The sequence below is a fragment of the Staurois parvus genome, unplaced genomic scaffold (genome assembly GCF_062004578.1).
Source record: "Staurois parvus isolate SC_StPar_1 unplaced genomic scaffold, SC_StPar_1.0 ptg000210l, whole genome shotgun sequence".
In the NCBI taxonomy this organism is placed as follows: Eukaryota; Metazoa; Chordata; class Amphibia; order Anura; family Ranidae; genus Staurois; species Staurois parvus.
Window position 1 is genome coordinate 2,878,343 of NW_028318006.1, and position 14,019 is coordinate 2,892,361.

Genomic DNA, 14,019 nt, shown 5'->3' on the forward strand with positions numbered 1-14,019 from the left:
AGGTTTGATTACTGCTAGACCTGTTTAATCATGAAATCGCTTACTGTAAATAGAAGCTGTCTGACAAAGTTAACCACTCTAAAAGATCTAAAAAAGCAAAACATCATGTCGCGATCTACAGAAATTCAAGAACAGATAAGAAACAAAGTAATTGACATGTATCAGTCTGGAAAGGTTACAAAGCCATTTCTAAGGTTTTGGGACTCCAGCGAACCATGGTGAAAGCCATTATCCACAAATGGAGAAACTTGGAACACTGGTGAACCTTCTGAGGAGTGGCCAAAATTAGTCCAAATGCACAATGATGACTCATCCAGGAGGTCATAAAAGAACCCAGAACAGCATCTAAAGAACTGCAGGCCTCACTTAAGATTAGTTTTCATGATTCAACAATAAGAAAGAGACTGGGCAAAAATGTCATCCACTAGTGAGTTCCATGGCAAAAACCACTGCTGACCAAAAAGAACACAAAGGCTAATCTCACATTTGCCAAATTACATTTTGATTATTCCCAAGACGTTTGGGCCAATAGCGTGGTAGTGTGATGGTTTGGGGCTGCCCTGTAGCTTCAGGACCTGGATGACTTGCCATAATTGATGGAACCATGAATTCTGCGCTCTACCAGAAAATCCTGAAGGAGAATGTCTGGCCATCAGTTCATGACCTCTAGTTCAAGTGCATTTGAGTTATGCAGCAGGGCAATGATCCGAAACACACCAGCAAGTCCACCTCTGAATGGCTCAAAAAAAAAAATTAAGGTTTTGGAGTGGCCTAGTCAAACTCTGGACATAAATCCATTTGACCTTAAACAGGCCATTCATGCTTGAAAACTCTGATTTGGCTGAAATAAAACAATTCTGCAAAGAAGAGTGGGCCAAAATTTATCCACAGTGATGTGAAAGACTCTTTGTTAGTTATTGCAAATGCTTAATTGCCTCCAAGGGTGGTACAACCAGTTTATTAGGTTTAGGGGGCAATTACTTTTTCACATAGGGCCAGTCAGGTTTGGACAGCCTTTTTCTCTTAACCCCTTCACGCTGGCCACATGCAAATGTGTGGCCTCCCGGTGTCTGGACCTAGGCGCCGAGCAGCCGCACATTTGCGTTCATGTAACAAAAAACATATGTGCTGAGAGCGCGCACCCTGCGCGCTCCCAGCACACATGTGAGGTACTCACGGAAAGGTCCCGGTCCGCTGTTTTGATCAGGACCTTTCCCGATCATGTGACTGGCCATGACGTGATGTCACGGCGGCCACATGGCACTAAGCCATGCCCCGTACCACCCACCTCCCGACGCAGGAACTCCTCTTCGTGCCGGGACGATCCGGCGTGAAGGGGTTAATAAATGAAATCATCATTTAAAAACTACATTTTGTATTTACTTGGGTCATCTTTGTGTAATCTTAAAAGTTGCTCATTGATCTGAATCATTTAAGTATGAAAAATCTGCAAAAAAATTTTAAAATAAGGAAGGGGGCAGTACTGTATTAGGTTTTTATACAGTATATTAACCATACATTGCTGAATGAAAACTTAGTTGCTTTAAATTGCCTACACTTATGATAGTACTGGGTGATAAGGCTTCATATTCTATCATCGCCAACAGGGATTTAAATTATTTAATTGCTCATGGAAATCCCAATTTTTCTTTCTCTTCAATAGTGTTTATTCGTTTTTTCATAAGAAAGAAGTTACAAGCCAGATCAGAAAAATATACATCTATTTTTTCCCCCATATCAACTGCAGCCCTTTCGGGCTGAAACATGCAATGCGCAAAATACAATATTTCAAAGCAATTATCTGTTGATGGTGACCAAAGGGGTCCCTTAGGGACCTGTAGATGGAAGACCTGCAATAATAAGATAACAGAAAAAATGAGGAAATTTAGCAAAAATAACGTAAAAGGATGAATTTCATAAAGTAGTATGAAAGTAATTGACATTTAAACTACCATAAGGCTGAACAGTAAAAACGGTACTTCTCATAAATTGTTTGAAATACTAAATCACAACATAGAAGATAGATTTTTGTAGTGCCAAGATCTTTAAAAATATGACTGTTTTCAGCAAGAAGAATATTTAATTATTGCATTTTACAGATACGCCGGTTACACCAGACAGCAAAGGACGGATTCGTTTTCTTTCAGGAGGGAGACATCTTCATATTGCAGCTGCTATGAAATCAGATGCAGCATCATATACATGCACTGCTTCCAACACAGTGAGGAATGCAACAAAAAAATATAATGTGAAGGTTTATGGTAAGTAACGTATAAAAGAACATAAGTACTTAGCAGTAAAAATAGATCTCTACCTCGAATGTAAAATTAAGACTACTACACGTGGAAATAGACTATAAAACGTTACCCTCTGTTGTTAACAAATTATGATAATGAATGTTCAATTTCCAAAGTGATTACTCTGATTAGCCTAAAATGTAGAGTTATACTAAATGACAATTATCAACACAATTCCTTTTAAAAGAAGTCTCTTAATTGTCACTATTATTAGGAGTTAGTATTTCTTCCCATGTATGCCATTTATCACTGTCATGTGAGATGTAATGAACTCTGCGGTTACAAAGATATCTGAACCCTGGGAAGTACAGTTGCAAGAAAAAGTATGTGAACCCCTTGGGATTACGTGGAGTTTTGCATGAATTGGGCATAAAATGTGCTCTGAACGTCATCTAAGTCACAACAATAGAAGAACGCAGTCTACTGAACATAATACTACACAAACATTAGATGTTGCCATGGTTTAATTGCACATAACATGTAAACATTCACAGTGCAGGGAGGAAAAAGTATGTGAGGCCCTAGCTTAATGACTTCTCCCAGAGCTAATTGGAGCCAGGAGTGAGCCAACCTTGACTCCAATCAGTGTGATGATATTGGATGTGTTGCTGACAGCTGTCCTGCCCTTAAAAAACACACACCTGTTTTGGGTTTACTGGTTTCAAGAAGCACTGTCTGATGTGAACCATGCCTCGCAGAAAAGAGCTCTCAGAAGACCTACGATCAAGAATTGTTGACTTGCATGAAGCTGGGAAGGGTTACAAAAGTATCTCCAAAAGCCTTGATGTTCATGTGTCCATGGTAAGACAGACTGTCTACAAATGGAGAAAGTTTAGCACTGTTGCTATTCTCCCTAGGCGTGGTCATCCTGTAAAAATGACTGCAAGAGCACAGCGCAGAATGCTGCATGAGGTAAAGAAGAATCCCAGAGTGTCAGCTAAAGACCTACAGAAATCTCTGGCACATGCTAACATTTCTGTTGACACATCTACAATAAGGAAAACATTAAACAAGAATGGAGTATATGGGAGGACACCACGGAGGAAGCCTGTCAGAGCTTCCGGGTATGACCAGAGGTGTGTGACTGACGCAGGGAAATGCAGACTTCAGATATGTTATAAACAATGTAATTTATTAACACTAACCATACAAACATAAACGCAGTGCAATACTAAAACATAACACAGTGCAAACAAACCAACCAACCACCCACAGATAACAGTACATACAATGCAAGCGTCGTCACGCAGGCCGGGTCAATATCAGTCGGGCAGGTAGGTACAGGGGGAGCAAGCGGAGAATGGTCGGGGTCACAGGCCAGGTTCAGCAGGTAGCGGGCAGCGTGGTACAGAGGGTCAGGCAGAGGAGAATGGTCAGACAAGCAAGGGATCAGAGCAGGGTCAGCAGAGAATCAGACAGGAACAGAGAGCAGGAACAGGATACAGGGCCCAAGAGAAACACAACACCAAGGCAGAGTCTGCAGGTCTGAATGTCCCTTAAATACACCAGTATAATTAGTTCCAGGTGTTTGACTGGCTGCAAGGTTGAGTCTCTGATTGCTGGGAGCACCCGCTGGCCAGCCCTGGTACTGCAGCTCATAAGGCAGCTGAGTCCCACTATTGCTGGCCAGTCCATTCCTGACAAAGCCATTGCTGTCCAAAAAGAATATTGCAGCACGTTTGAAGTTTGCAAAAGAGCACCTGGATGTTCCACAGCACTACTGGCAAAATATACTGTGGACAGATGAAACCAAGATTGAGTTGTTTGGGAAGAACACACAACACTATGTGTGGAGAAAAAAAGGCACAGCACACCAACATCAAAATCTCATCCCCACTGTAAAACATGGCGGAGGGAGCATCATGGTTTGGGGCTGCTTTGCTGCCTCAGGGCCTGGATGGATTGTTATCATTGGTGGGAAAATGAATTCCAGAGTTTATCAAGACATTTTGCATGAAAACGTACGACCATCTGTCCGCCAACTGAAGCTCCGCAGAGGATGGGTGATGCAACAGGACAATGACCCAAAGTATACAAGTAATTCAACAAAACAATGGCTGCATGCAACAGCACAGAATACGCCTTCTGGAGTGGCCCAGTCAGAGTCCTGACCTCAACCCGATTGAAATGCTGTGGCATGACCTTAAAAGAACGATTCACACCAGACATCCCAAGAATATTGAGGTATACACAGAGATAAAAGGATAAATAGAACAAGCGCTAGGTGTCAGTAAAGAAAGGGGTAAATAGCAGCCGACATAGGAAGTAAACCTCTAAAACTTCAAGTGGTACATAAATAGTAAAAATATGCAGCGCTAAAGATAAATGAGTAACTCCACAATGCTAAAGAAGTCTCCTTTTTGAGAACGTGCACAGTGCACGAAACGCGTCAGCGAGGTGCCCCCCAGATATCCTCTACTATTGCATGGCCATTGCTGGACGGCTGTGAACGTTTTTACTTATTCTGTAAGTGGTTTCTACATTTGTTTTTATGCTATCAATAAACCCTGCTACACTATCGAAGCTTCTGGCCTGTGGCTCCTTTTCTTTCATTGAGGGAGCCCGGACCCCCTTTTTTGAAGGTGGCTATACATATCCTGGTCTGCTGCTCTGCTGCTGGCTGATATCCTTGGTTAACACCGCATCTGGCTGCTGCTGCTGTCTGTGGATTTCCTACCTTTGCCTGACCTGGGAGATATGACACCTAGTGGCAAGTTTGGAGATGACAACCACCTATCCAGTGACCTACTTCCAGAGTACTAGGAGTAGGTCTTAATTACTCCATGCTTTATTTGCATATGTATCCGGTTAATGCAATCTACTCTCAGTTTATCACCACAAGAGTCACGAACATTCCAGTCTTCCAGACATTGTTTTATCACAGAAGTCACGTTAATACGTTATGCTAACCTAGAAGCTTCATAATTTATCGGACTTCTTTAGCATTGTGGAGTTACTCATTTATCTTTAGCGCTGCATATTTTTACTATTTATATCCCAAGAATATTGCTACACTGAAACAGTTTTGTGAAGAGGAGTGGTCCAAAATTACTCCAGATCGTTGTGCAGGTCTGATCTGCAACTACAGGAAACATTTGGTTGAGGTTATTGCTGCCAAAGGAGGGTCAACCAGTTATTAAGTCCAAAGGTTCACATACTTTTTCCTCCCTGCACTGTGAATGTTTACATGTTATGTGCAATTAAACCATGGCAACATCTAATGTTTGTGTAGTATTATGTTCAGCAGACTGTGTTCTTCTATTGTTGCGACTTAGATGACGTTCAGAGCACATTTTATGCCCAATTCATGCAAAACTCCACGTAATCCCAAGGGGTTCACATACTTTTTCTTGCAACTGTACATAGCTGTACTTAACTGTACGGAACTGAATGAGACCATGATGTTGATGAGCATGTAAACTTAAATGGTATTGCTTATGGAAAAATTCTGTCTGTCTGTCTGCATGGATTCATATTTATTAAAATATGGATTTATGTGTGAAGTTATAAAATGATGAACCTATATACTTTGTGGAGAGAGTGTAGAGCCTATTGAGAAATGTCGTTCACATGATCAATGAAAATGAGTCTGCTATTGTGTGAAGCGAGATGAGAATAATAATGAAAAACAAGGAAGAGTGGCACGTTATATTTAGGGTTGCTGAAACTAGATAAATACAGAAAATTATTATTCTAGATTGCAAACCTCAGATCAATATTAGCATGTTATCATTATTATTATTATAATACAGGATTTATATAGCGCCAACAGTTTGCTCAGTGCTTTACAATATAACGGGAGACAATACAGCAACAATACAGTTCAATACAAGAGGGATAGGAGGGCCCTGCTCCTTGGTTAATGCATTCCCTGATGCCAGGGTTATATAGGTGTACTCACTCATATCCGCTAGCCAACTAAATCCTAAACTGTTTTTCTTTTGCTTTTCTTGTACTTTTTGATACAGTACATCCCAGTATATCAGGAAGTGGAGCTGTGCCTTTGGATGTTATAGTAATTGAAGAAAATAATGTGACTATGGAATGTGACCCTAGTGGAAGCCCACAACCAATGCTCACTTGGCTTAGAGAAGGAATTCCTTTAAATAATGGGGATGGATTTAAAATCCTCAGAAATGGAAGACAGTTACATTTAGAAAAGGCACAGGCTTCAGATTCTGGACTGTATGTTTGTGTAGCAGTAAACGTGGCTGGACAAGCTGATAAAAAATATGATTTAAAGGTTTTTGGTAAGTAACCATTTGATTTATCTCTCTATACAGTGGCTGTTTTTAAGGCTTGCTAGGTTAACCTTAACTGTTTTGCTGAAAAATGCATGTTGTGACAGGGCTATATAGCTGAAGCTCAGTTTGCAGACATAGCTGCATCAGCGGTGAGACATGTTCCCCTCCCCCTTTCCCTCCTCTATAAAACAAGATAAAAAGCTTTTATTAGAGAATTGAATTCTAAAAAGGGAAATGTGAATACTGTGTTATCTCTTTAGAAAACCAATAACATCAAACCTGTGTTGTGTACCTTGAAAAATCTAGAAATTATGAAATAAATGAAATATTAGTCTTGAAGAACACCAATGACAAATTTTACATGCAGAGCCTAAGCCTAAGGGTGTTAATCCAGATGCACAATTTTAAATGTACCATGCAGAGTATTTCCCCTTTCTATATTTTTGCTTTAATATACAGTATGCCATATGGGTCAGACTTCCCATGGACTGGTATTGGAAATACACTATATTGAAAAAAGTGTTGGGATGCCTGCCTTTACACGCACATGAACTTTAATGGAATCCTAGTCTTAGTCCATAGGGTTCAACATTGAGTTGGCCCAACTTTTGCAACTATAACAGCTTCAACTCTTCTGGGAAGGCTGTCCACATGGTTTAGGAGTGTGTCTATGGGAATGTTTGACCATTCTTTCAGTAGCTCATTTGTGAGGTGTTCTATCGGGTTGAGCTCAGGACTCTGTGCAGGCCAGTCAAGTTCTTCCACTGCAAACTTGCTCATCCATGTCTTTATGGACCTTGATTTGTGCACTAGTGTGCAGTCATGTTGGAATAGGAAGGGGCAATCCCCAAACTCTTTCCACAAAGCTTGGAGCATGAAATTGTCCAAAATGTCTTGGTATACTGATGCCTTAAGAGTTCCCTTCACTGGAACTAAGGGGCCAAGCCCAACCCCTGATAAACAACCCCACACCATAACCCCTCCTCCACCAAACTTTACACTTGGCACAATGCAGTCAGGCAAGTACCGTTTTCCTAGCAACTGCCAAACTCAGACACGTCCAGCAGATTGCCAGAGAGAGAATCGTGATTCATCACTCCAGAGAAAATGTCTCCACTGCTCTGGAATCCAGTAGCAGCATGATTTACACCACTGCATCCGACTCTTTGCATTGCACTTGGTAATGTAAGGCTTGGATGCAGCTGCTTGGCCATGGAAACCCATTCACTGAAGCTCTCTATGCACTGTTGTGCTAATCTGAAGACCACATGAAGTTTGGAGGTCTTTAGCTATTGATTCTGCAGACAGTTGGCAACTTCTGTGCATTGTGTGCTTCAGCATGCACTGACCCCGCTCTGTCATTTTACATGGTCTACCACTTCATGGCTGAGTTGCTGCTGTTCCCAGTTGCTTCCACATTTTTATAATACCACTAACAGCTGACTGTGGAATATTTAGTAGCAAGGAAATTTCATGGATGGAGTTATTGTAGAGGTGGCAACCTATCATGGTATAACGCTTGAATTCACTGAGCTCCTGAGAGCGACCCATTCTTTCACAAATGTTTGTAAAAGCAGTCTGCATGCCTAGATGCTTGATGTTACACTCAAGTGGCAATGAAAGTGATTGGAATACCTGAATCTAGGGATTTGGAGGCGTGTCCCAATACTTTTGGCAATATAGTGTATCTATAGTCACACAAATACACAGGAACCAAATTGCAAAGGGACTCATTTTTTTTTTAATTTAATGCAAAAGAGTATGTAGCGCTGCTCCTGCAGGGTCCCCTTGGTAATGCTTGTCCCCAATGGTTGACCTCACCTTGCAAGCCTCCTGATACTTCTGACACACTGGGTTCAGCCATACTTCAACAGTATAGATAATAAATATAAACAAGAAGGTGTAGTGCGCTAACTCCTCATCTAGACATGTAAATGAAATAAAATATTTCCTCCAGTAATTCCATGCAAGATAAATCCACACTCCAATTAAATGTCCACCTCCCAAATCACAGAATGCCCACATTAGTGCGTTTAACAATCACTTTCCAGATGACGTGCTTGTGCGCAAGATACTCTCTCTGCTCACCTTTAAGTTTGACCTACAAATTATAATAGGTCAAGTGCGTTTTTACAGAAGTGAATCCTTTCACGTGGCGATGAATCCAAAATTTCTTCACTCAATCATGACTCCAAAAACGTGTATATAAAAAACAAAAATATATATCGTAGTGCAACGCTGTTTAAATTAAAGCTAAAGGTTGAGTGCACAAAACATATGCGCTCGCATTACAGCAAAACACAGTGTTCACTTCACCCAACAGATAAGAGAAGTGCTTCCCATCACCAATGTGTGAGCCATGCACTCACCTTCTTCCTTGACCCATGTATAGGTCATAAGCACTTTAAACATTAGTAAATCTTTTGCTTGTCCACCACTATCCCTTAGTAGCTATTTCCTTGCTACTGGCCCTTTAAGAGACTGGATTTCAGCTTCCCACCGGGATGGTAAATGCTCTCTCCCCCTCCATCCCCAATCTGCTGAGGACGTCCTGTGGGCCAGACCTTGGTGTACAACCTGAATGATCAGCACTGAAAAGCGAGGACTTTTCCTAAATAAAAAAAACGTTTTTTTACAGTCACCAATCAGGTTCAAACATGCCTTTGGAAGATGTGATTGGTGATACCAGAAAACCAGACAAAGATAAATAGCACATGCTACAGTATTTGCTGAATAAGCATTTGTAGCTCATTGATTCGTTACGATTGCTGCAAATTAACGTTAAATTTGTGAGAATACGTGAATGTTATATTTATGTAATCATTTTGAATCTTCGTCCTTTTTATTGTTTTTAGTCCCTCCAAGAATTTTGGGATTGTTGGAAGAGCATGAAAATGTAAGTGTAGTGGAGAGAAATCCAGTGACGTTAACATGTGAAGTATCAGGTATCCCACCACCCAAAATAACATGGTTCAAAGATGGTCAGCCCATCCACCCAAACAATATGCCCCAAGTGATGTCAGGTATTTCAGTTTATTTCCATATAAAGCCTCTGACAAATTCAATTTTATGTTGTAAACTTTATATACAGTATCAACCCATATGCAACATGTACAGTATTTGGTCTTGAAATTATTTTGGTTAACTCTAATTAACTTTCTGGTGTCCATTAAATGATATGATATATTCTGTGACAGGTGGTATGACCTTACGATTTGTGCACATAGCCCCCTCTGATGCTGGGAGATACCAGTGTGTTGTATCCAATGCTGCTGGAGTGAAAAATAAAGAGTTCCACCTCAATGTATTAGGTACGTGATTGGTTTTTGCTGCAGAGCTTTCTACTAAAAAAAAAATGTGTTTCTTCGTATTTGTTTGTTAAGTCAATAATTTTGTTTCGTCATATTCGTTATGTTTGAATGACTCATTTTCAGATTTAGTTTCATATATTCAGTTTCATTTCAAATTTGAAATTCGAATTTCGGAAGACGGCTATATTCATTCTATTTTATATTATTCTATTCTAATCTATTCTATTCTATTCTAATATATTCTAGTTAATTTCATTATATTGTGTTAGTTTTTTCTATTCTAATCTATTCTATTCATTTCTTTTCTATTCTATTTTCTATTCTGTTTTGCTCTATTTTATTCTATTCTGTTTTAGCAATCATCATCTTATTTCACTTTTATACCTTACTGTATTTATTGCGATATATTTCTATTTTGAATTCAGATAATTTGTTTAATTATAAATTATTTTGGATTCTTTGAAATTTGTTACTATTGCGACTCAGAAATTTGGATACATCCGAATCTCTGAATACCTAAAATATTGTCAGAATTTTGATTCTTAATGAAACAAATAAATACATTTTTGTCACTAATGTCTTCATCTTTACTAAAGATATAACACAGTTACTGTTTTTGGTCTAATCAGGTAACTGTCTTAAGTTTGAATCCTAGATGAGACTTTAGAATCAATATCAGCTTTATTGGCTTAGTGTATACAGACATACAAAGAATATGCCCTCAGTTTAACCAATTTATCTCTTTGGATGTACATACTATGTCCAGAGAGTAAAGGGTCTCATGGCAGCAATAACATGGCAACAATAACAGGTTTAAACTTGTGCTCTGCTTCTTTAGCTTGGCTTGTGCTGTAAAATCAAATTGATATGGGTGGCTGTATAGCTACCTGATCACTTTTACAGTGCGGGTGGTGAGCCCTAACCTGGCACAGTCTCTTAATTTTTCCCAGGCTCTTCTGAGTCTAATAGGCCCCCCAACGCACCCAAAAAGAGTACCTGACACCTGCCCAATGCTATCAAGTTGGCGTTTGTTAGCCCCCTTATTACAACAATAAAGTTAAAAATATATATTTAAAAAAGTAAAAAAACAATTATATTAACATTTATATATATAAAAAAAACAAGTATAACCCTTGATGCGCAGCACACGCTCACAAATGCAAACTACAATTACACCACACATGAGGTATCTCCACAAATGTCAGGTACCATAATTTTTCGCAATATCACAGGCAATTTTAAGACTTAACATGCTTGATATCTATTTAATCAACACAACCTTTTATATTTTACAAAAACAAAATGGGTATTATATTAAGTGTGTTTGCAATAATACTCATTTTATTATATTTTTCCTGAAAATATGCATTTAGTAAACAGTTGTCCAAATATTGTGCAACATAAGAAACGGCAACTACTATCCTATTATTCTACAGGGCCTCTGCTTTCAGAAAATATACAATGTTCTTGTGCTTTTAAAGTGGCACTTCACCCCTAAAGGGAAGTTCTGCTTTTATCCCTCCTCCCTTTCAACTTTTGGACACTTTTTTTTTTTATTTAAGGAGCGGTTACCTAGTTTTGACAGGTACTCGCTCCCACTTCTGCCTGGATTGTTTAGGCAATCCAAGCAGAAGCTGGACCCCGCACTTGTAGCCCCTTGGAACATGTCACAGGTCCCACGAGGCTGCAAGACCGTTCACAGGGTGCAGCATGGAAAAGGATCACCCCACCAGCAAGTGGGAAGAGAGGAAAAGTGGAGTTACTCCTTAAGCAATGAAGGCTGGTCAATCTTCTGCACTAGAGGACAAATAGGTAAGGAACACTCAGGGAAGCCAACATTTCCCTCTTTTCATTTCATGGGGAAAACACAATTTGCCCATTTTGAAGCCGCAAGGATTCACAATCGGCTTTCCACAAATAAACATGCTGGAGCCAGGGACCCAAACACCAGTGAAAAACGGCCCGGGTAAGGACAGTATTGGATCCCTGGACAGGTAAGTGTCCTTTTTTAAAATTAAGCATCTACAGTATTTGTAGCTACTTTCAATTTTTTTTTGTTTATCTATGTGCAGTATACTTTGCACATAGATAAACATTTATGCATATGTACACACACACATACATTGAAACCACAGCACCATACGTAAGTCTTTGCTACACACTTAGTTACTATATACAGTACATTTTCTATACTATACAATCAGACAATGTCACACACTGAAATCTATAAACATTTAAAAGATGAAGCAGTACAAGCAGTGTAAAATTGCAGTTGTGCAAGTGAGGATTCAGTTGCTGGTACACTGTGGAGATTTGGCCCTGCTTAACTTTTTGGTCTGTTATTGGGCAGCTGTCTTGGTAACTGTGAGATGGTGGTTTATGGGGTCTCGGACAAATGCCTTGAGGCAGCCCTGTTGGGTTCCCTTATGGAAATTAGCAATCTTGTGTATAGAGGCCCTCGGGCCTATACTTCCCTTCCACTCCCTACTAGGGTTACGCTTCATGTCTGGACTGCAGCTAGGAAACACTTTCTACAACCCAGTCAGTGGTCCCCATATTGTCCATTGTGGGGTAGTCTGTCTTTATCCCATTTCAGACAGTTGCCAGACTCCCAGGTGTGGGTTCGCTACGGTGTTAGGATGCTTAGAGACATTATGCTCCTTTGCTATCTTTTAGGGATCTTTCTACTAAACACAGATTGCCTAGTTGGATGTACTTTAGATACTATCAATTGTGCCATGCAGCGTGAGCACAACTTCCTACTCCCCCTGGACTGGAGACTGATCCAATAGAGGATCTTCTTGCACAGGAATCCTTTACTTCCCTCTTTTTGGCTCTCCTTAGTGTGGATCCTTCCAAAATGGATAAGCTGTGGGATAAGTGGTGGGACAATATTCCCACCTTGGATATGGAGTCCTGGGAGGAATGTTTTGAGGATAGCTCCAAATTGGTTATCTCCTCCAGAGATAAACTGATACAGACACAATTTTTGCACAAAGTGTAGTATACATCTCAGAGATTGCAAAGGATCTGCCCACAGAGATCTACTACCTGTCCCTGCTGTCATACATGTGAAAGCACTTATTTCCATATGTTCTGGGCCTGTCCTAGAGGGGGGCAATTCTGTTCATCTGTATCAATGCCTGTCTACAGCTGTCCCTCTCACTGTCCCTTGAGCTTGCATTATTGGGAATACAGCATGATGAGCAAAGGCCTCGCTACACTAAAAAAGGAGATATTGTGCAATTAGACCCCCCCGCCTTCCTGATGGCCTTGTGGGAAGCTTCTTTTGATGCAGTGTTACCTATGTAAAAACTGACATATATTATTAGGGGTTGTCCTGGAAAATATGAGGTTTGGCAACTGTGGATGGCACAATAAACAGGTTATCTTGTTCTTGTTTCTTGTTTTCTTTAAATTGGTTGCATTAACTTTGACAGTGTAATTGATACCTTTTTGGGGAGTTTTCTCCCCCCTCCTTTATGTGAACCCTGTCCTTTCTGCATTTGAGCGGTTGCAATGCCTTGATTTGTATCTCCTGTTACATGTGCTTAGATACTGTTGTCACTGTATTCCCTTGTAGTGATTTGTACATTGCTATTATTGTGCTATGCCAATTATTACAATAAACAATGATCCTGGATGTTAATATATTATGGCTTACCAATTCTTTGATGTGGTGGCTTCATTATTTTCCTTTTCTTCCTTTATTGTCACCTGGTGATCTGGCCAGCAAGTCTGTTATTGTTGAGATAATTTCTCCATGTTGAGAGAATGTGGGCTGGTATGGTTCAGGATGGGGGAGCACTCTCATCTCCCCTCTTTCTCAGCCTGTTATGATGCAGGCTTGGATAAGAATCTGGTATTGATTTCTTGGGGGCACGGTGCTTTTTCTTGATTTTGCATGGGGTTCCCCTTTAACATCCTTACCAGACAGGAAAGGTCTACTATAAAATTTGAGTGGATGTCCTCATTAGCAGTCTGGTATAGATAAATGGAATCCCCAGTTACTTTGTTTACAAGCAAAGTGAAGCTGATGGGAGCTGTCATTTTGCCAGCTATTTAACCGCTTTAGCTCCGCTGCATAGCAGAAATACTGCTATAGGGCGGCAGCTGTGTGCAAAATCATGTATATACACATGATTTTGCATCTTTGGGTAGGGGGCA

At 40.2% G+C, this 14,019-nt stretch overlaps 1 protein-coding gene across 1 annotated transcript in view; it reads left to right on the forward strand.

Annotated features, from left to right (window-relative positions):
- Positions 1-14,019, forward strand: part of HMCN1 (hemicentin 1) — a 468,291-nt gene that overhangs the window by 220,423 nt on the left and 233,849 nt on the right. Inside the window, exons 44-47 of the mRNA XM_089678830.1 lie at positions 2,100-2,261; positions 6,266-6,547; positions 9,397-9,564; positions 9,739-9,852. Of these exons, the coding sequence (XP_089534956.1) occupies positions 2,100-2,261; positions 6,266-6,547; positions 9,397-9,564; positions 9,739-9,852 (726 nt within the window). The remainder of the gene's footprint in view (positions 1-2,099; positions 2,262-6,265; positions 6,548-9,396; positions 9,565-9,738; positions 9,853-14,019) is intronic.